Below are 23,258 nucleotides of genomic sequence, written 5' to 3' on the forward strand. Positions count from 1 at the left end.
TTTATCCTCAGCCTTGAATTGATGGGCCCTTACCATGAAGAGCATGATGAGGTGGTCAGTATGGCTACCCCGAGGGCAGTTTCTATGAGGTAAAGCTTATCTCAGCAAAGCAGTGCTAGGACAAATGACAGGCATGTACCACAACTGTATTGTGTGGACGATTTCACAGTACTGTATTAGCCATTTGACAGTCGATAAAGTGATTGTTGAAGAAATTTGTTGAAGAAGTCCATCATGCCTTGAACCATAATGATTTGAGCTACATCAAAACAAATCCCCTCCTGAGGGCATTGTTCTTCTCACTGGTATCAACCAGGAGTTCAGAACATTCATAGAGTGATTCCTCTATTTCCCAAGTATTACATCACCAATATCACAATTGATTTTTTCAAGGAAATTGAATGAAATTCTCATATAAATCAATATCATCACTGATATCATCATGTTAGTGCTAAACCCAAAATGATATGATATACAGTAGCTCTATCAAAAGACAAACAAATGCATAAGATTCCAACTTGGCCTGATGGGTTAGATCTGATATTTAATCAGAAAGACAAGACAGCCTCATGTTTTGTCTGTTACCGATGACTCGGACCGTCTGGGACGGCCTGAAATATTGATGGAAGCTCACTGAGGGACTCACCGGACTGTAATGCCTCCCTCCGCCAAATTCACAAACGCGCTGAACTAGACTATTGCCCCGGCATGAAAATGATGATGCTCTTGTTGCTACACCGAGTGCAGATTACTTTCTTTTACCAAATTGTCAGATGAGTCAGGGACGAGGCAACTCGGCGCACCGGAATGCCCAGACAGGTGCAACACAACCTCAAACACGCTACACAAGACTTGCGCTGGCGCGAAAATGAAATTCCGCCCGTTGTTACGTTGAGTGCACGGGTGCCAGTCTACCAAAATAGCACGCCTGATGTTCGTGCAGGCAAGATTAGCTGTGGGCAATGAAGTGTTTAAGTATATATTATTGGCTGTGTGATACAGTATACTGTACATGCCAAAATGCCAAGACGTAAGATAGCACAAGGTAAGCGAGCTGCCTGCTCCCTGGATATACAGTCTTCAGCACTTGCGTGTTGCATCGTGTTTTCTGCTGATAACTCAATTTCTGCTCACCTCGATGAAGGTGTAACAGGGAGATTTATCACATGAAATAAAGAAAAAAGGAGTAAATACGTGAAGCTGACTGTGCGATACTTTTAGTGTATTAATAGGTTATTGTAATAGCAGAACAGGAGCAGTTAAGGAAGTGTCTTCAACACTCAGTGCTGCACATTTTGCAAGGCTGCTGTGATTAGCAATATCGTTTAGCAATTTACAACAAGCAATTTACTCAGAAATTGTCAACATTCCTGTCAGAGCATCATCTTTTATTGGAGCTTTGCACACATTGCCACATTAACCATAACCTACTGTTCATTCATATTGTAAAATGACAAAAAGAAACTCACTGCATCATACCCTCTGGAACTGAGCTATACCATATTGAATCGAATAGTGATCCCACTGAATCGATCAAAATCAAATTGTTTCACTGAAGTGGCTCCCCTCATTCCTTTTGAATTCAGCGCAGACAGACGCCCGCGGTCTACATCTCATGGAGATGCAGGAGATTGGTCCGCGCAAAGTACATTCAAAAGAAAGTACAAGAAGATATCCACTTGCAGATTATGTAAAGTTGGCTGCTGCAAAATGGGCACTCTGAGCCCCGCCTTCTACCCCCGATCGTGCGTCCCTGCGGTGGTGCATGTCATAAGACGCGTGGCATAAAGTGGCATAGACTCGCCTAGAGTGCATGCGGAGCCACCGAACACAGAGCAGCTAGAGTCATTGGACTCACGTTTGTCATTATGTTGATACATGGAGTTCAAAAGACAATTAAATAGTTATGAAGCCAAACATTAGCGCTTATAATGCCCCATCGTATATGCCATCTTGTCAACTGAGCTAAAAGGCGATCTAATTGTCGACACAGGAATGAGGCAAACGATGCACGTGGGTGTGCATGCAATGATTTTTTCTGATGTCGGTAAATCTTAAAGAACGTTAATTGGAGGTAACTGCTTCACAGACACTAAAAGTGTTTGAATGGGAAATGGACTCCTCATAAATCGTTTTAACGATTTCACAAGTATCAGGAATAGTAATCCAATAGAAATCATGAAGACACTTAATTGTTTGCCCACCGTGAGGACACCTGAAGAAAAGCCTTTTATTTCTTTTTATGTTATACATTACTGTGTTGTCGGAAACAAATGTGAACCAATTCTTTTATGTCACACTCAGTGGCGCACTGATTTGGTGGCTGTTACTCCAATTAAGCTCATTTCCATTATAAAGACATTGTGTATTGCATTGATGCCACCTTCAGTATCTACTATACTATTGTGTATGGGTATATACAGTACCCGGATAGTCGATCCCATTTTGAAATGGCATATAGATTTATGAAAATGATCAATAAGTAAACAAAAAAAAACACACACACACACATGTCGGGTAATCTATTTTTGTACGGCCAGATATTACAGGAAGGCTTGGTAGCGAAAAGGGAGAAAGATGTGTGGGGTGCTGATGGAAAGCCGATCTATAAAGCCCTGTCTCCTTTTCATATTTCCATCACATCTATGTAATTATGATTGGATTCTTTCCTACTTTCTCGGAAGAAGTGGTAATATGAGGCTCCTTATGATGGTGGTGTTAGAGGTCAGCAGAAAGGCGTTCTGCGTGGTTGTGATCTTTAGCCAATCATACCAAGGCGTGGATGGACCACAGCCAGTGTACTCGAGGGGCCGTCACTGACAATTCAGGATTACCTCTTCAGCACACAAGTAAAACGCTCTCATACTTACTAATAAATTACTTTCACACACACTATGAAACACTTTCACACATGGGACTGTTATTTTCTTTCTCTCATACGTTTGCAATTGAAACACACAATTAAAGTGGTCTGACACACACTGTGGATGTTTTTTTGCTCATTTCCAGAAATGCTCTCACCCACCACTAAAACATTCTCATACACATCACTGAAACACGGAAGCTTTCTTTTTTTCATTCCCTTACTTGTTTTTAATAATTTGGGTCATTTTTCAACAGTCCCTTGAGGAGTGTATCTTTTTAAGACCGTTGATGGAATTTTAGATTTCAATGTGTTCATTTTAAGCTCATTACTATATTTTAAAACATTTTTTATGATCTGCCGTTAATAGGTTCGTTAACCTTCTTATCCCTTGACTTGCTGTTGATTAACCAATGTCAGCAGCAAGATTTACTCCATACAGTCCTCTAAAATAAGCACGGTTTTCGTATTTTTCTCTGAGATCACAATATAGTGTCATCCAGTTCAAGTGAGTGTCACATCATTTAGAGAGACAGAGAGGGGACGCGGTTGCTTGAGGGTGATGTGCGTGCAAACCCTGACATGATTTAGAAGAGCTTAATTATAATAATGTGTAACATGGAGCAAGTGTTTGGTAGCTCCGAGGAAAACTCTCAGACAGTGCTAGCATGAAATTGCTCTGTTAAGAGGACGATATCCGTCATGCAGTTGTGGAACAACAGCCCCTAGACTTCATGGGAACAAAGTATGCTGGCCTTACAAATCTATTACACAGTGTATTTTCATTTGGTGAATACATCAAAACGCTAAATCCATGTGGTGAACATGACTGGTAAGTCGTATTTAATTTTACTTCATAAATTGTATGCTGTTCTACAAAATACAATAAATCCTGCTACGGATCTTCTGGCATAACATTTGTTAATCACATTATTGTTAATTAATGTTGCAATTTGTTTTTTGGTTTTTTATTTGCTCACGCATGACAGTGTATTGACCAAAATGAGGAAATGAGTCAGCGGAATGGCACTCTTATATCACAGCACTATGGAGAAAAGCCAGAGGAAAGGAAATGTAATAGAGGGATAAATGCGACATTTACTGATAGCCTTATATCCTTGTGAACTAGTTTACAAGAAAATATTGGAATTACAGTCAGAATGATTTATAATCAATTGTTCAAACTCAGGCTGTACACTTCCTATCGCCATGAATATTAACACACTCCCTCGCTTGTACTGTACCAGCTTTCTACTCCTTACTCTCACAGGCAGATGACACCTCACAGCGCTATTTGTAATTATTGATGGGGAAATTTGGGATTTTTATTTTTTTGCCATCTCCATAGATGCATGTCTTTTCTCAATCACCATCACACATACAATAGTTCGATACATTATGTTCGTGCAGTTTTAGGTTGTTCTTACTGTACATTTGCAGTTTTGTACCTGGGTTTGGACAAAATAAAAAGGCTCATGGAGACTCTCCAAAGTCGTTCTGTAAAAAAAACTAAACAAAAATGCTGTCCAAAAGCTTCAGTTCATTGACTATTTTAAAAGCTGAGATGTATTTTCAACATGCACACTTGTAAAATGTTTTTAAAAATGCGCTGATCCAATAAACCGCACGGGCAGCAAAATCACACCAGAGTTCATTTTAACCGACTGAACGTGACAAGTGTGATCATAATCTCATTGTGCTTCTTTATGTCCTAGCAAAGGAACAAACTTATGTGACTCGCACCACCCGGCAAAACAGACGTACAACGCTATGCTGGCAAGCATTAAAACTACTCTGTTTCCATTCACGCACAGACTCCCATTTTTAATTGACCACTTCCTTCATCATTTGAGAAAGCATCACACACCCATCTATTAGAGGCATCGTGCCGCAGGGGTCTCTCTCACTGAGTAGCAAGGTAATTAGAATGACTCCACTATCTTCCTGGTCGTGTCCATGGTCTCCTAAAGACAACAATGTAATTTGTGGAGACAGGAAATAGCCGGTGCGGAGGTCACCAAAAGCCATAATTGGACCAGTCAGTCAATAATGCTGCAGCCTCTGAGGCTACTAATGAAGCACGAGAGACATGACCGTGCATGCCAGTTTCTTGGGCAACGGAGACATGACTGCACACTCACCAGCATTCAGGTGCATTGCTGTAGCGCTGAAGCGGAGTTAGTGAGCAGTATTATTTGGAAAGCCGCAGCTGTCCAACCCTGAGAAGAAAATGAAGGCGCGTTTTGCTTCTTCAACTATCTGAAATAGATTCAATAGATTGAGTAGGAGTGCACTCTATTAATATGTTGTGTTTGTCGTTGTCTTGTTTTTCCTCCAGCTGGAACAACGTACATATTCGGGCGAGATGGCGGTATCATCACATACACGTGGCCGCCAAACGACCGGCCCAGCACAAGGGCAGACCGGCTAGCAATTGGCTTCAGCACTCACCTAAAGGATGCTGTCCTGGTGAGGGTGGATAGCTCCTCTGGTCTTGGAGACTTCTTGAAACTGCACATCGTAAGTGGAGAAATCTACTCACTCGCTACACTAACAGTGTTTAATTTGCTGTCATAAGAAAAGGTCCCTGCTAAATTCCAATGTCTTTTCCAAATGTTACGGCTTTTTTAGGTTTTCTTTTTCGAATAAGGGTAGTTTGTTTTCGTCCATCTCTGACTTGGATATAATTACCTGTAATAACCTGTTGCTAAACGCTCTTACTGATAACAATAATGCTAAAAGTAATAGGGCTCCCCCCGTCACCCATACATAAAACCATGTCCATAACACAGGAAACTCCAACACACATTGGTTATGCCTTAGCCCCAAGTGTCTACACACTATCTACACAAAGGCATTGTGTCTTGATATAAGCAGGCCTGTTCTGAGGAAACGGAACATCTGTCTCTGTGTCTCACTGCTGTGGAAATGCATTTCGGGCATTTTTCTCTCCAAGCCTTCGGTATTTTTGACGCACAGCTCATCATCCGAGTGTAACTAGCCAGTTTAAAAGGCGACAACCTGTTATATACACGCCGTTAATTTCCAAATGTCATGCCGGCACTCTAACAAGACACTAAGAAGAACGTGAATTAGAGTACATGCGCAGAAAAAGATCAGTCAGATGTGGCAATGCTGTGATTCAGTGTTTTTAAATGATCTTGCAGACAATTGGGCAAGGGGGGGGGGGGGGGGTGTAGACTCCTTAAATTACTATAATTGTGCATTACCTCTTTTACCTTCAGGAGCTCGTGGTTGCTTGTTATATGCTTCACAAAGCTTTGCAGCTCATTTGAAAACTGAGTGCTGGTGATAACCATTTTTCCATTGCACACACAATAGACAACTGTCATGTAAAAGTATGTTAACACAGTCCAAAAAAGACCTCCAACTGATGAGTGGACATTTTTCAAAGTAAAAACCACAGTGGTGTAGATCATATTTACATAGTAGATATTCATAATTTGATGTATGTGCATATATTTTTGATTGTGTAAAAGAAAAGATGACATAAAAATTCGACAGGAAATCTCCTGCGGCTCACAGCAAATTCATGTGTTGCCTTGTTGTTGCAACATTCAATTGACAGGGAGAAATTGTTGATAAGGCATGTTCTACAGGCGGGGGCAGTGGGTTGTGAGAATTCCTTCCCCTCTCGCATCACCAGTCATTCCGTTTGCCTCCTCATAATTACTTATTCATTAATGCACAATATTTTGGCAGGCTCTGAGACTGCCGCATTTTGTTAGAGAAAATGAGAAAAGGAACTTTTTAAATTGCCCCAGAGAGATGAGAAGTAACAGAATCCCAAGTTGGTGTATTTCAATGATCCGGTTTGGACATTAAATTAAAAAAAAAAAAAGGAACTCTGCAGCTTCTGTATGTGTTTTATTGACTATGAAAGCAATCCTATCTGCTGCTGGTGTTCATTAGAATGTATTCTTACCAACCAACATACTGAAGAATGATTCCCACAGATACCCCCGCCCCCTCACTCCTCTTACTCCCTCATGTTGCTTCGACTCCTCTTTGGAGGAGGAGTGTATCTTTAGCTCTATGAGATGGGATTAGACCAGATTTCTCTATATACACTCTCCCACACCCCCTTTTCCTCACATACCTAATCGCAGCCTCCCATTTCATGATGACAGCAAAATCATCGGGCCTTGAAGGACGCAATCTCAGTTACACACTTTTTTTTAAGGAGGAATGCGTGGAGACTGTGATTTAAATGCAGCTCAACAGAGTTGTGATCCCTCTCCCTGCTACTCCTTCTTCATTGCAGAAAAAAACAATGACAGTGAAATCAGTGAGCCGTCACCTGTACGGCGATTACTCTCCTCTTGCTCATCATTGTAGCACATATGGAAGGAGGACTCCATTTCTAATCATTTTCGTCTCTTATTATAACGCTGCTCAATTTATTCGCCGTGGCGCTGCGCTATTTTCATTAGGCTGTTGGAACTAGTCTGCGACCATATAATAACACTTGTCTGTACATGATCAAAAAGCCCTCGCAGGTAGATGTTTAAATAATAAATCTCTGCAGTGACATTATGCATTTGGGGTGTACTGGAAACTGACTATAATCACGATGTCTTGTTTGGTGAATGCAATTAAGATTATTTCCCTGGATGCAACTCTAGTTTAATTGAAGAATACCACCATGCAAGTCCATCCATCCATCCATTTTCCGAACCGCTTGATCCTCACTAGGGTCGCGGGGGGTGCTGGAGCCTATCCCAGCCGTCTCCGGGCAGTAGGCGGGGGACACCCTGAATCAGTTGCCAGCCAATCGCAGACCATGCAAGTCTACATTGTTAAAATGACTCAAGCACTTAGTAATTTTGCCATGTGCAGTGTTAAGATTCTTGGTGAGTCTTCGTTCAACTTCGACTTCAAAATAAAAGTCGTCCTTGAAGTCTTTGTAGAGTTTGGTCCAGACCTTGACCCAAATGCCTTTTCAAACAGAACCCGATCTTTTTTTTTAAATTTATTTTGGCCATTGAGATTAATTTAACCAGTGTAATGTTTTGGAGCCTGACGTTAGTCACGGATCATTAAAGTAGTAAATATAAACACCAATATGCATTCCAACACCTCCCACATGACACAACTCAGTCAGTTTAATTGTTTATTTCGAGCAGTTTTGCGGGTGAAAGTGAGTGGGTGTGTGAGGTAGGGAAAATGAGGAGAGAGACTAAAGTCCAAGGGCGGATTTCAAGGTTAACAGATAATGATGTGCTTGAAAAAACAAACAGCATTTAAAGCAACAGTAAATAAATAGATGTAGTTGCCCACTTACACTCTTCTTTTTAATTTTGAATGTTTATTTTAGTTGTATTCATTTTTTTTGCTCCAGTGTTAAAGTTCATTTTCGAATTGTATCTGCTTTGGCATTTGGTTGGTAACACCTTACAGTTTATGCAACTGTTTACAAAAGAACACTGGTCAACACACTGAAAAGTGGACTTTTCTTTGTCAAATTTAGCGCTTGCGTGCATGAACACATTTTGCCATGGACAAACACGTTTGCTCTTTCACACGCCGGAGACTGTGGTAGGTCAAGCGTCCCGTGAAGGTGAAACATCGTATTGTGCATTTTGATACAGTTAGCTGGCCTGCGATGGCCCAACCACAGCTTACTGGTGCTGACAGTGCGGGACATACCTGGCCCATAATACTCATCTACACTCACCGACCCCCAAACAGGCCTAATGTGTCCTTATTTCACAGAAGGTCCAATATCACTATGCAGAGCAATGCAAGTAAAGTGTTTTGGGATTAATTTTTACACTGGTTCCGAATCTGCCCTCCAGCACATCTGGTTTTCATAATAATGTACCGTGTGGTCGTAACAATGATATAATGTGTGATACAGTGATACAGATATATTGAGTGATATTTATCGATTAACGGTTAGTTTCAGCTACAGGTAGATTTTGTTTGCTAAATGTCACAGCTATGAATTGCAAGCATGGTGAAATCAGTTTTGTGCAAGCTTTTATAGGTTCAAATTAAAAACAACCAAAAAAAAGAAAATATATCAAAAACGTGTTATGCTAGAAAAAAGAGACATTTTTAGGGCCACGTAAAGCCATTTCTGATTAAAATAAATGCTGCGGACCAGTGTATTATATCATATTAATTGGCAAAAAATATCCACGCCAGCAGATATTTTTCTTTTCACCTGCAAGGAGCTTTTCTGCTGTGTGTCTTTTTTTTGTTTGTTTGTTTGTTTAAACCGCCGAACTCACACTTCTTCAACTGTTACAGTCAGTAATGACATAATGATGAGTACTATTGAGTCATTTGTCTTGATGTGCTTCATTGTCGGTCGTCAAATACGTTCACGCGACTCGCCTGTCTGTTTCTTTTCGCTCGGGAGCCACTGCTTTATTGATGGACCTCCAAACATGCAAATTACTTTTATTGATTTTATTTTATTCAGAATAAAAAATGGATGCTCTCCTTCCAAGTGTTGTGTGTTAGACGGAGGGGTGCACACATCAGCCGTGTGCATATCCGATGATGGCACAAATGTTATATAAGGTATTTTTATATTTAAACTATGGTATGATTTTCAAATAGATTTGAATGACATTTTTAAGTCTCACGAAAACGGCACACTCCGTGATTTACAGCCTGCCTCTGACTAGAATGAGTCATGCTTATTTGATGGTTGTGCACAAATTGGCAAATTACGCTTGGTGGTTTGATATGTCAGAAGTCTGGACAGTAGGTGTCCAGACTTGTAGGTGAAAGGTGCACAAAGCCAACGAATATGACCCTATGTGCTCAATCGGTACTAACTTTTTTGAGGCATCATTCGTGTTTTTCATCCCAAGCAACAGTTCTCTCCATCTTGAAACAATTTGTCTATTTTTAGGAAGCCATTCACTCTGTAAAATGGTGGCTTCTCAGTTGTTTTCGTAGTTTGCTATCAATGAGCAACGATATGCAGCACCATTGGAGGCTCTCCTCATTCTCCTACAAGGTCCCTAGAGGTCCACTGAGCTTGTATTGTGCCTGCTCTCAAATCTCTGTGTGGGGGGTTGGGGACAATTCCAAGTACTGCCTTCGATCCCTTTCTTCTAATTGCCAACAAGACTTTAAAAAAAAAAAGAAAAAAAAGACTGGCAATGAAGGCACGCAGGCTAAGACAATGTACTGTGAAGTTAATGTATTCCACAGATGAGAGAGGATCTTGGAGAAATAATGACTTCTCTACTGGAGCATTGCTCCCCTTGGTTCTGTTTAGCTGTCTACTAGAAAGAGGATTTTCTCCCTCTTGTGGATCACAATTTTACTGTAATTTCAACTCTCACTCCGTATCCTAATAAGGAAAAATAGCTCAAGGACAACGCATAGCCATGAGTAATGTATGAGAAGCTCTATTTGTAAGATAGAAATGTTTTGGTTTCTGAATACAGGATACACAATTTTGTGCTGAATGATGACAGCAGATTCGGATTTGATGCTGAGATGAGATTGAGACCTGGGAGAGGAGCTGTGCGCCTCTAGACGCAGACTTTGCCACGCTATCCCCCATGCACTTATTAGACACAGCTGCAATGGGAATATATCTGACACCTATTTTCTACTCCTGTTAACGCCTCAGAGCCAGTAATTACCTTCCCATACTCACTGCAGACCCGCATGCGATAGCCGCTAAATTTATGGTATGCACTGTCCTTGTGCTATTTGTTTGCTCAGGGCACACCCCTCAGCCATTCTTCCTCTATTCCACTTCCTATCACCCACCATTCCACTGTAAATCATTTTAATGCGTTCCTTATTGCCACAGTTGCTACCTCCCCGTTTTTTAGCCCATTTTCTCGGGCAACAGTGGCATAGTCCAGAGAGATTGCACTTTATTGTCAGTCATTTATTCTATTATTAATTATTTATATAATATAATAAGTATAATATATACATTATTTATCATAAAATTACACTTATTTTTGTTACAACAACATAAAAATGACATTGTTGTTATTATGTCTCTATTCAATGTTCTAAATAATCTTCAAACAGACATATACTGTACATATACATACAGTATATATACATATACTGTATATATATATATATATATATATATATATATACGCACGCACACACGGGCCTTCCAAAAGTCATTTCCAATATATAAATATTCGAGTTTGTGGTTGTTGTTTTTTTTCATTGTAGAGGGTTGACATGGATGCAAAGACCAATCACTTCGTGTTCAGGTCAGAGTTGCGATTTTTTTTTCCAGGATTTTCCATTGTACTCACATTCAGTCAGTATTTTTCACTAACAATGCTAATACTCCCGCTTTTCATTAGACATTCCATGTTTAAGATTGTTTGGGTTTCAATGAAGTAGCTTTCTTTGGTCTTTCTTTTGTGAGCCCCTTCTCATGTAACAAGAGTAAATCATAAAAATCAATACAACCAATCGCCAATGTAATTTAAAAGGATATATGGGCTGCAACCAGATGTTTTTTTTCCCTTTAAATTCCTGATTTCATCTCATTTCACAGTGACCAGTTTCAGCAGAATTGCTGTGTGTTGGTCATTATCATTTGCAGAGAGGGACCTTATGAGACTATGCTAATGCCACCAAAATGGCAAGTTTAAAGCTGACCATGTTGAAGAGACAGCAGTGAAAGAAGCGGATGGGGGAGTTTCACTGACCTCATTTAGTCCCTCTGTGATGATTCACTCACACAAACCAGGCAGACGACACTTGTACTCATACACTGGTGATGTGCTTCATATACAATAGTCTTTGAACTGTAATGTTATGCCTTAGCATTTAAGGTTTTTTTTTTGAAATGGCACATGTATTGCATTGATTTTTGTAGCAGTAAGCGTAAACGATCGTGGTAAAAGCCTGAGTCTGACAGCGAATCGCATCCCATCCCTTTCGTCACAGTCAGAGCAGCCACTTACCTCGGATGATGTTACCTGACCTCAAAGAATCAAATCTCATCATCTCCATATTGCGAGGGGACAGCGTTAGAATCGCCATTACTCATCTTTCAATTCCAATCATTTCTCAATTTGTTCAAGCTCTTTGCCACGATGAAGCCAAGTGATCCATGAAAAGGGATGACTGAGTGTGTGTGTGTGTGTGTGTGTGTGTGTGTGTGTGTGTGTGCATGTGTGTGTGTGTGTGTGTGTGTGTGTGTGTGTGTGTGTGTGTGTGTGTGTGTGTGTGTGTGTGTGTGTGAGAAAAAGACAGAGTGATGTGTGCGTGTGTGTCAGAGTGCAGGATGTTGATGTGTCTTCTCTTTTATTAGTGTTACAAATCACAGTTGGGAGTACAATGTCATTCTGAAAGCTGAGCATCAATACGTTACCGGCTCGGCAATATTGCCACAGATAACATGAAGGAAATTTGATTTCATCATCTGTCCTCATTACACTGTTAGCCTGTTGGTCGTTCTCTCATGTACAGGTTACAAGGTTAAAAACATTGGCATTTCCATTTATTTTTTACAAATTGAAGAACAAAATTGGTTTGTATCGACACAGCCCTCCGCACAGATCACGGATCCTTTTCTGTAAATGTAACTACGGATTAATTGTATGATCCATTGTCATGATGTCTTTGCATGCAGTTTGCATGTTTTTTTAATGGAAATGAAGCACCACAGCATGAAATGGACATAGTTGTTGACTTTTGACACAGCTGCCCCCACCCTCGGGGTGAGATAAATATAGCTTTGCTTTATTTTGCTCCATTGCATTAGACCAGACTGAAAAAGAGCTACATGCTAACTGCAAATGCATTTTTTTATGATATTCTGTAAAACGTGCAGACATAATAACTTGATTTATTTATTTTCTTCCATGTTTTGGAATAAATTCACCATTTGTTCTTGCATCTAGAAGCCCCGTAGGCAGACATGATGGAAGCAAGCGATAGATCTAACTCTGATCCAACTAATTGAATTCTTAACTGGGCTGCTGTGGAGCTAAAATGGTAAAAACAAATGGAGAGAAAGTAATGTTTTTTGGGTTTTTTTGTACTACCAGTTTTTCCATTAATGATGGATAAACTGCATTCCAGTGAAACAGTAAACTGTCTGCATGGTGGACTTAGCATAACATTTGTGCTGTGAAGTGGTTACTGAGTCACAGAGTCACTTATTTGTCTGCTCAAGTCTGAGATTCAGATTTTTTTTTTTCATTTTTAAGTGATATGTTGTGGAAACAAGAAAGTATTCTTGTTTGTAGACAAATAATCGGGAGTCTTCAGGGCCTGTGCCCTGAAGACTTGGCCCTCATTCACTATAATTGTAAAGAACCACGGTAATCTTTTGTTATCTGCCTTTTTCTGGAAATTTTGTCTGTGAGCGCAGCAAATGAGACACTGCTCATCTCACCCACTCTACCAAAATGTGTGCTTAACTCCCGAGTGTGGCCCTAAGTTGTCAACTCAATGCAAGTATTCGGATCCCTCTGCTGATTGTTTTTTTCCAAAAAAAAGCAACTCACGATATATGAAGCATCTCTTTTTGGTGCAGTTTGAATGTCCAAGACCGCCCCCCTTGCTCCAATCAGAGAAGAATATATTCACATCCTTGCAAACACAATTACACTTGCTGGAAGCCACTGCTGTGTGATTTTCACTTGTGGAAGCAACACTTCGTCAGCACCAAGCCATCAAATTACAGTCTTTAGTTTAGTTTGAGGGAAGGTCTATGTTTTGCATGCAGCACACATTTCACCAAATAACACCAAATAACACCAAATGCAGCAACATGGAGGGGGAAAAAAGCTTCTTCAGACTGTTTTATGGAGCAGATTAATTTGTTTGTATAATTTCACAGTTGATGGGTGACTGGGCACTGCAGACTATATATAAAACATCTTTTTTCCATTCTATGTCCTCTTGGATGAACATTTTTACTGTTGCAACACCATCAAACTGTCAAAACATACAATCATGTTTCAATTACCTGGGGAGGTTCTCGGAAAAATATTTGAATCATGTCACAGTGAGTGTTTTGAGTTTTTTTCCTGGTTCCCCCTGAGGCTGTTTCTTCTTGCAAACATCCAGTACCAAGCGACCATTTTCTATTGTTACAAATTGCCTTTGCCCAGAAACTGCACAAGCATCAAGACTAAATGAGCAGCAGGATGAAGCTATAGATCTGAGAGGCAAAGACGCAATGCTGTGTGGATAAGTAGAAATCTACAATGAATCCGGTCTTTGCCAGGGTTTGGTGACCTAGGAAATATACCAGATCTTAAAACATACCAAGCTCCTTGAAGAGCATCTTTTATTGCCAGCAGAAATTCCCCTTTTATGAATAATGGATTTAGTGGCCCTGTTCGTATCCTCAAAGTAACAAGTTAATACAAATTAGGTCCCCTTTAGGAACAAAAGATTTGAACTCCACTTTTCACTGCACCTGTGATTTAGGCCATGGGATTCCTCAATTTTATTAATCGATTACAGTTTGTCAGGACAACTTATTTGTGTAACTTTTTTTAATATAGCAAGGATCTAAAAGGCAATCATTGGTATTGGGTGGGGGGGGGCAAATTTTAAAACTGGATTTAAAAGCATTTACATTGGGGGATATAATTTTTGATCTATTGCCAAATTATTGCATTTGCATGCAGCTTAACACCTAAATGCTGATGCACCATGTCTACTTTGAACTCTGGGCTCCACTGATTGACCCTAGTCTGCTGACCTCCAGAGCTCAACTGGGTTTGTATTCCATGAGCATTGCTTTGACTTAATCAGAACTTAAATCATTAACATGTGTTTCATTCATAAATATGACAACAGTGTGGGACAATCCCCCTGAATCATGGAAGAAATAAATTATTGAAAAAAAATATGTTCATTATTACCTTAACTATATATTTTTATATCAACCCCTTAACTCTAGACGTGGCTGTTGGGTGTGGGTGGTTGTTACACAAGGACGCATGATGGGGCATGGAAGGTGGTCACTGCTCCTCAGCGGCTGACTTGACATCATCCGCAAGTGGAAGTCTTCTTGCGGGTCTTTTTACTGTGGGAAATACTGTGGCTCAGCGTTTACTGTAAATGCACTTAGCGCGCCGATCTCCTGCATGGACTCGAGCGACTCCTTCCACCAGCACTGAATTTAAAAAGAATGAATTGGGAGCTGGTTCACTTGACCGTGAGTGAGCTGCATTCCCCCCGACAATGGCGCAAACACCCTCTTTAACCTGCGCTAATCTAGCACAATACCAAAAGAAAGAAAACTCGACATGTGCACACATTTAGACTGTGCTTTGTCGCTAAATGTTTACTAACATCAATCCTCTTTTCTTTATTGTCAAAAATTACCTCAGATTTGTTTTGGTTTTCGTTGAAGGAAATGTCGCTTCATCCAGTTCTTGATTTGTTTTAGCTAGTGGCAAAGCACGTTACTTGAACTTTTGTCACATGGGGACATTTGATAACTATCGCTACGTATCATCTGCATAGCTATGACAGCCAACATTGGCATTCTGAACAATTTGACCAAAGGGTAGCATATATCTTTACAGTATTTCCCCACTGACTTGCATTGCTTGCAATATCAACACGTTTGCGAAAATATTGGAGTTAGGACAGTCAAACCTCGGTTTTTGAACGTCTCTGTTATCGACCAAATCGGATTTCGACCAGGAGATTTGAGATTTTTACGCCTCAGATTACGACAGAAAATCGGTTTTCGACCAAACTGAACAAACCCAAATATGCCACTCGGCTTCCTTACAGGAGGAAGTGATGCTTCATGGAGAGCAGACATGTTTGTTGTGATTTACGCAAATCTGACAGTTTTTATGTTATTTCTGCATAGTGTCCTAGCCCCTAATCATGGGCTAATAAAATAGCTTCCGATTTCAAAAAATCGTTTTTCGAACAGCCTTCTGGAACGGATTATGGTCAAAAACCAAGGTGTACAAAAACACAGTCAGTGTTGCCAAATCACCAATTTTCTCACTCCGTTCAGTAACTGCCCAGATATGCTTTAAGCACTGATTGCAGCCATTTTCTTGATAGATTGTTGTTGCCTCATCAAAACAACATATTTTATATTCACATGTCTTGCGAGTGCACGAGCTCGTGAAAATAAGCATCTGCTATAGATGCTGCAGAACAGCTCATTGTAGGGTGATGAAAGTACAACAAAATGCTTTCTTTATCCTCTTTAATCCCTCAGATGAGAGGTGAGAGGAGCACCCAGGGATGTGTGACCTCTTTAAAATCAGTTTTGTCAACCATGCTTTGCTCCATGTCCCTGGACACAAGAGAAATGCTGAAGTTGTCTTTAATATTGCAGTAAATGCTTCACCGTGTAATAAGTATTAAGCTTTATGACTTCATTTGCTACTTCATATGACTTGATTTGAAAGATCTTTTGGTCTGTTTTTGCGACAAGGGCAAAGTAAACACCTTGACAACAGTAATTAAACGAGCGAGTGGGCCTAATTCACCCTTCTCCTGCCTTCACTTGGCCTCTTAAATCAGTTATGCTTGGAGTAGCTGCCTCTGCTCGACTCTTTAATTTAGCAGTATAGTTTGTGAAATAGTCTCGTTTCTTATGAGAGGGGCTATAAAAGATGTCGAAAATTGTGTTGGGAATACCGTGGCCTCAACTGAATCTCCCTTGAATTAACACAGATTAAAACAAGTCCCATTTTAAATCTGTCCTAACCACGGCTATTCAGTCAGTCATCTCCACCGTGTTCGAATTTGAAACCGCAAACATCCGACCGTAAACCCACAAAACTTGTTAAACAAGCCATTTTAACTACAACTTCATGAAATTTTAATAGCCGCTGTAGATGTGAAACAAAGTTATGTCATAAGCGGGGAACGTTTGAATCCATGAGTCGTAAAACAGATGGCAGGCAAAGTTGTGTACCTCTCCAGGCAGTAATATCTGCTAGCTGTGGATAACTGAGTTAATCGTGTATGACAGGAAAGCAACAATCATCCAAATGGTCTTTCATAATGAAGACATGCACAGTCGCATATGTTGTGTGACTGTGTGTATGAACTGTAACTACGCGGAAAGCTGTAGGATTTTTGGCATTTTTTTTAAAGATATCTCTTAGCCTCGTTGGGAGGTTTCCAGCTTGAAGGAAGGAGAGGAAGCAAGTGACAAGCAGCACTGTACTACTCTCTGACAGTCATATTATTTCACCACAAAGAACCATTAGGGGCTATTTTTGGGGCCATCCCCTTAGTAAGGCACAAATAAAAAAACATTAACAGACAAATATAATGGGTGGGAATGAAACAAAATGACAAAGGGGCACTGGGCTCCTTCACTGTGTTTGACTTTTATGACTGGTACCTTGCTGCGATTGGCTGGCAACCAGTTCAGGATGTCCCCGCCTACCTCCCGAAGACAGCTGGGATAGGCTGCAGCAACCCCCGCGACCGTGAAGATAAGCGAATCGGAAAATGGATGAATGGATGGATGGATACTGGTACCTTTTCCTGTGAGAAAACTGATAATGACCCAACGACAATGAAAGACTGAAAGGCAAATGATAAGTTGAAGACATAAGAAAAGATAAAGTGTGAGGATGGTGTCAGGATTTTATTTATTAAAAGCATGTGGTGGCACAGAGTTCTGAGAGGCAAATACCATGAAATGAAGTGGAAAAGTGATTTCCAAAAGAACACAAGTGCACACATTAATTACTGTTGATGTTTATGGAGTACTGACAGGTTGTATATCATACACGTCTCTGATCATTTGTTCAGGTTGTTCAACAAAAAGTCCAATTTAAATGAAATGTGTGTCAAACACCATTTGCTCTATGATACCGGTCAACCACCAATTTCTTTGGATTTTGGAACTCTTTTCCTCAGAAGAAATGATGGAAATAGAATTCATCCAATCCGGGGTCATCCTGTCATCACGATGAACCTTCTTGACTACAGACACATTTTTGACAGTTTTTATTATTCTGAAGAAATGTGGAGTCAAAGTTAAAAGCTACAAAAATGAAACATAGCTTGAAAAAAAAAAGGATTGTCACTTGAACCCTTCTGACAATTGATGGATTTGGAAAGGGATGGGGGATGGATTCTCGCTCAGAAGACATTAGCCTTCATGCACTTCACTTTGATATGCACAATATCAACTTTGGTAATAGGTAACAGATTTGCAGCTGTATGTTGAGACAGACATTACAGCTTGTGCTTCGAAGATTCTCCACATAAAGGCTAAATACAACATATTGGTTTATATTCTGTTCCTTTCTTATTGTCGCCTTCAGCTATATTGCATGGTGCATCACTTTACTTCAATGCCATAGGATCCATTGTCAGTTCTATGGTCATTATTATATGTATGTTTCCATGTTCCCATCACACATACCCTTGGGTGGTAGTAAAAGAAAAAAAATGGATTTTAGATTCTCATTGATCAGAAGTCTAGTTTAAATGTTCTTGGATCAAATTCTGACTCCAATTTTGTGGTGGCTTCACTTTATAGCGCTTAACTGAATTCTTTTTTAATTCTCACTGGAGACTATTGAGGGGTTTTTTTCCTTTTTTTTTTTTTTTTTTAGATAGATGTGCAGATGTGTAGAATTGCCTATGGCCAAGGGGCAATAATATTACAATCAGCCTAAATGTAAGGAGAAAAACAAAACAACACATTTTACCAACTTTGTCTTTCCCCATCCCTGGCTTGCGGGAGTATTTTGTAACAAAGTTATTGTAATTAAGCTCCGATCACTCGACCATGTTATAACACTTGGCTAGAAGTGTAAACCTGGGACAAGACCATTCAGGACAACTACTCGCTACAATTTGAAGCCATACTGCTTTGTTCTTTTGATTCCCACAATTTAGACACAAACTCATTGGAATGGCATAAATGACTGTCTGTGCTAATGGTTACTTTAGAGGGGTTTTTTTTTCTCTTCATATACTTTACAGCAGCTCATATTGGCAAAGACTCAGTGACAGGACATGGTTTCCATGAAGCCTAACAGTCCATAAGACTTAGCAGGGAGCAATATCAGTGCCCATGAAATCCTTATTTGTGTTGGTTCCATCGAGGGGAATGGGCTCTCATTCCATCCACCCATGTGGGCTCTCATTCCATCCACCCATGTGGGCCTTGAATTTCCAGTGGATGCTCCGAAATCAAAGTCAATTTCGCCTGTGAAGTCATATCTTATGGCAGGGTATGCATGCATGTGCAATGAACACACGTGTGTGTGTGTGTGTGTGTGTGTGTGTGTGTGTGTGTGTGTGACCTGTTCAATAAACCCATCACCAGCCTTGTAAAGAAAGCTGACATTTACAGCAAAGGACAAAGGTCAAGGATTGAGGGCTGATGAGATCATGATGGAGGAAAGCGGTTTTACACAAAAGCCCTTCGATAAATAGGTAGAAACGTGTCAAGCACAAATAGAAAAGGAAATGAAAAATGAAATCTGCAGAATGTAGGCGGTGATCAAGCTGATCAATCAGATAAACAAATACAAGCTCAGCACTATAAATGTGAAAGTAAATAGCATGTGAAGATCAATGCAGTCGCTTAAAGTCTGAAGAGTGAATGGATCTTAAGTCATCGATTAAAACGGATTCATAATTCATCCATCACTTGTAAGACCAATGTGGACAACAGTCGGATGTGTGTGCACCTCATTGAAACACTCATGGCATGGAGTGGAGACCCTCTCTGTCGACCCACACGCACCGGACTGTGGCATCCTCATTAGTAACCGCAATGTCATTAAATACATCCCCTGAAAAGATTTCACATCATAAAATGTTACTTTGCTCTGTGTGTACTCTACAAATGTGAGTCTATTCCCATTTCTGAAAAAAAAAAAAAAACAAGGTTTACCAGAGATGTTGACAGACAATTTTAATGATGACATTACAATGAAGCGTGGGGACAAGCCTTTAGAAGTCAAGTCTGTTTGGGCCAAAAGTGTTGCCAGTTTGGCAGCTTATTCATTTGATCAAACACTACAAACCCCCTTTCTCTCTCTCTCTGGTGGCAAGGTCTTTGCCTTTTTCTGTCATGTGTCATATATTGGAATTTTTAGGTTTTGCCTATGCTAAATTTAAGAACAAGAGTATGGAGATAAATGGGAGTAAGAGACCCTCGTGTGTGTGCTTTCTTTGTCGGATGTGGATGAGCAGTCATGCAGTGAGCTGCCTTGCGCGTGATCCGTCCGGCGTGGTGAGACCCTGCTGCTGCTGCTGCTGTTGTTGTTGTTTTGGTCAACGTCGCTCTTCCCAAGCACCACAATTCACAGGGCGGCAGTAAGATGTTGGCAGACCATAATGGAAATGTCATCTTTTCAGATAAAATATGTGGACGCATATTTGAGAAGGGGAGTAATGGAAGTTGTGTTGTAAAAGATTCATTTCCAATACGTTCTGAAGCCGATTTCAGACAGCTGAATGAAGATGGACGCTGCCATCGAAAAACAGAAAAGCCAATATTCACTTAGAGCACCTCAGCAGTTGGTCAAAGGCCCGTCAATAGAATGCTTTGTATTCCCACCTCAAATGTGGAAGCCAAGAAATCAATCACAAAGTTTTATTTGGCGAACTAAATCCCAGCGTGCAGGGCATAAAAATGCACGTGTCTGTGCAAGTGTAAACCATTGCACTGGAGTGGATTTCCCCATTCAGAGTCCAGTTAGAAATGTGCTTTGGTCAAACAAATTATTTTGTGCACATCAAACCTAACTTTCTTTTAACGTTTAAGATCCTACATAAACACACAATTATAAAGTGGCCTGAATTTGGAGCACCTTCAGTAAATGACAGCAATCTAACATAGGTGTGAAAAGTAAATTTTATATTATTATATTTGATATTCAATGTTACACTTTGAATGGAAACATTAAGTTTAAGAGAAAGACATGGAAGAAAGGCAGGTAAGAAACGAAAGAGTGATTTAAAACTCAAGTACACCATTAAAAAACAAAAGCAGTTATATATTTTATTAAAACCATTTTTTACTCACGATGTGGCTGAATATAGCTGCGGTTATATTATGTGGATGCTGTTTGAGAAACTCCCCCTCGATGTAGTTATGTAATGAAGTGTGGTGTAGAATAGTGGGTGGATGAAAAATAATGTGAAGAGTTGTGAGGCACAGCACCATTCAAAAAAAAAGGGGCATCTACTCCACCCTTTAATCACAGGCTTTCATATTTATTTTTGTCACTATGTCAGACCACAGGGAGCCTGAAAAACGAGCAATGATACCAAGTCCAAATATTTGCCCTACAGCTCCCTGGTGGAAGGACGCTTGACATTTGAAGCAAACTGGTGAAATTACGTTAGCAATACGGCCTGAATAAACAATCACAATCCTGTACATATTTACCATGTCGCAAATGTTGTGCAATGTATTGTTCCAAAAGGTGATGTTATGTGGCACATCATATTATTTGGCTTTAATTAACAAATTTGCCTCCAAAGAACAAACTGTGATATTTTGACGAGCCTATCTTAGCCGTTATTGTGACGTGAATCACCTATTATTCTTCTATTCATCATTTTAAATAAACTGAACGTTTTTATCTGTTTACAATGATCCCTGTAGTCACTTTTTTGGTCAATCGATGGGCTTATTGTTTCGAGTTACTTTCAATGACTTCAGTTAAAGTCTTCAGCCTCTCTGGTTCAAAATGCCATTATCCATCACTGACTCCAAAGAGAAGTGACAGTAACAGCGTTTACCTCTTATGTTGATCTGTGTGTTACATATTTATTATATCTGTTCGACAGTTATGATGCTGTCAAGCAGAGGAGTTTGTCAGAGACAAAGAAGAGCATGAAGAGATATTGCAGCGTGGTTCTTTCTCTTTCTGCAGTTTGTCATCTCTTTACAGAGCCACGCAATGCTCGCTTGGTTCTTAGATGTCATTTAATGTCAGTTTTCCTCCATATGGGAGCCTGCTCGGTATCAATACGTATATATATATTTTTTGCATTTTGATCTGCAGAATGCTGCAGAAATTGTTTGCCACAGTTAGAAGTCAAAAGCCAAATCACTTTTATTGAAAAGATCCACTCAATAATCACCAGTCGCCTTCCTCTCTGATGTATGCTCTGCTATCATATCCACAAGACGATATATCACCTTTGATTTGCTTCAGACACACACTTGCTTGATGAGAAACTACCATTGCAAATATGAGATAACGCGGATAAATAACGCAATTATTCTTTTAATCAGGGATGGCTTTGTGTGTGTAATGGTATTTTTTATGCTGATTTAAAAAAATACCTCTACTTTTATTCATGCACATCAGGTTTTTTGAGATATTTTCAGTTCATGTTTTTAGACCTATAAAGGGCTTGCGCAATACAGGTTTTACCATGTATTGTAAATTATGGCTATGTTTCAGAAAAAAATCCAACCTGTTGCTGAACCGAATCCAATGTGCCCCAGAAAAAAACAAGGCCAGATTCATAATCAGCGCAAAACAAAATAGTCTAGATGTTTACTTGCATCTGACTTGCATCAAATTTGTTGACCAGTGTAATTATTGTTTTTAATGAAATTGAATTACCCTGCCTTCGTAACTCTGATCAGTGAAAATGAGTTAGAAAAAGCACAGCTTGGACGTAAGGATTCATTTACCATCCGGTTTTACCCTCTGAGCTGAAATGAGGGTGAATAAACGCCCTGACACTAAAACGAGACGATGAAACTCAAATTCCATTACCATGATAAAGTGATTACATCACACAAAGTGTGCATGCGCAGATTTGCCCTCAGCATGGATCTGGAGCACATGAAGTGTATCACTTGCACAATTCACATGCACACAAATACGAGCCCAAATAGACACTGATACAAAGCATCTATTATGGCATCACACAAATTAAGGTTTGGTCGAGTTGTCTTAGATCTGCTTTAATAAGGGCCCGGCATATCCCTTCTGCTGGATTTGTCTTGGCTACATTACACCTGAGTGGCTCTGTTTATTTCAGCTTCTTATCAGATTTGCATGCAGGAGACCTGACATGACCATCGCTTTTTAATATTCAGACAGCAGCTGTTTCCCGATTTCATGCTGATTTTAGCCCCGTGACCCATCAGCAGTGCAAAACCAACTCTTTACCACACCCACCAATTAGTGAACGCACACCTCTGCATCCTCACAAGGCACATTTCCACAAAGTGTCCTGGGGCCACAAGCATTGAGTTCAGTTTTTTTGTTCATCATTTCTTGTCATTTGTCATCACATTGACATTTATGTTAATGCATAATTACCCCATCTTAACCAAGTTTCCATGGGGTCGTTACAGTAAAGCAGTTTTCTCTGTATGTCAAATCCTAGACCTGAGCCTTGGTTTATAGACAGAACTCGCACACCTAAGCAGGAGACAAGCTTCATGTCTCTTATCAAATCTGGA

At 40.0% G+C, this 23,258-nt stretch overlaps 1 protein-coding gene across 7 annotated transcripts in view; it reads left to right on the forward strand.

Moving 5' to 3' along the window:
- Nucleotides 1-23,258, forward strand: part of LOC147199255 (neurexin-1a-like) — a 196,036-nt gene that overhangs the window by 123,252 nt on the left and 49,526 nt on the right. For all 7 annotated transcript variants that reach the window (XM_086121384.1, XM_086121385.1, XM_086121390.1 and 4 more), the window contains one exon: nt 5,202-5,383. In XM_086121384.1, coding sequence (XP_085977510.1) covers nt 5,202-5,383 — 182 coding nt within the window. The remainder of the gene's footprint in view (nt 1-5,201; nt 5,384-23,258) is intronic.

This window comes from Hippocampus guttulatus, chromosome 10 (assembly GCF_054856545.1).
Source record: "Hippocampus guttulatus isolate MCC_2025c chromosome 10, RoL_Hgut_1.0, whole genome shotgun sequence".
Lineage (NCBI taxonomy): Eukaryota > Metazoa > Chordata > Actinopteri > Syngnathiformes > Syngnathidae > Hippocampus > Hippocampus guttulatus.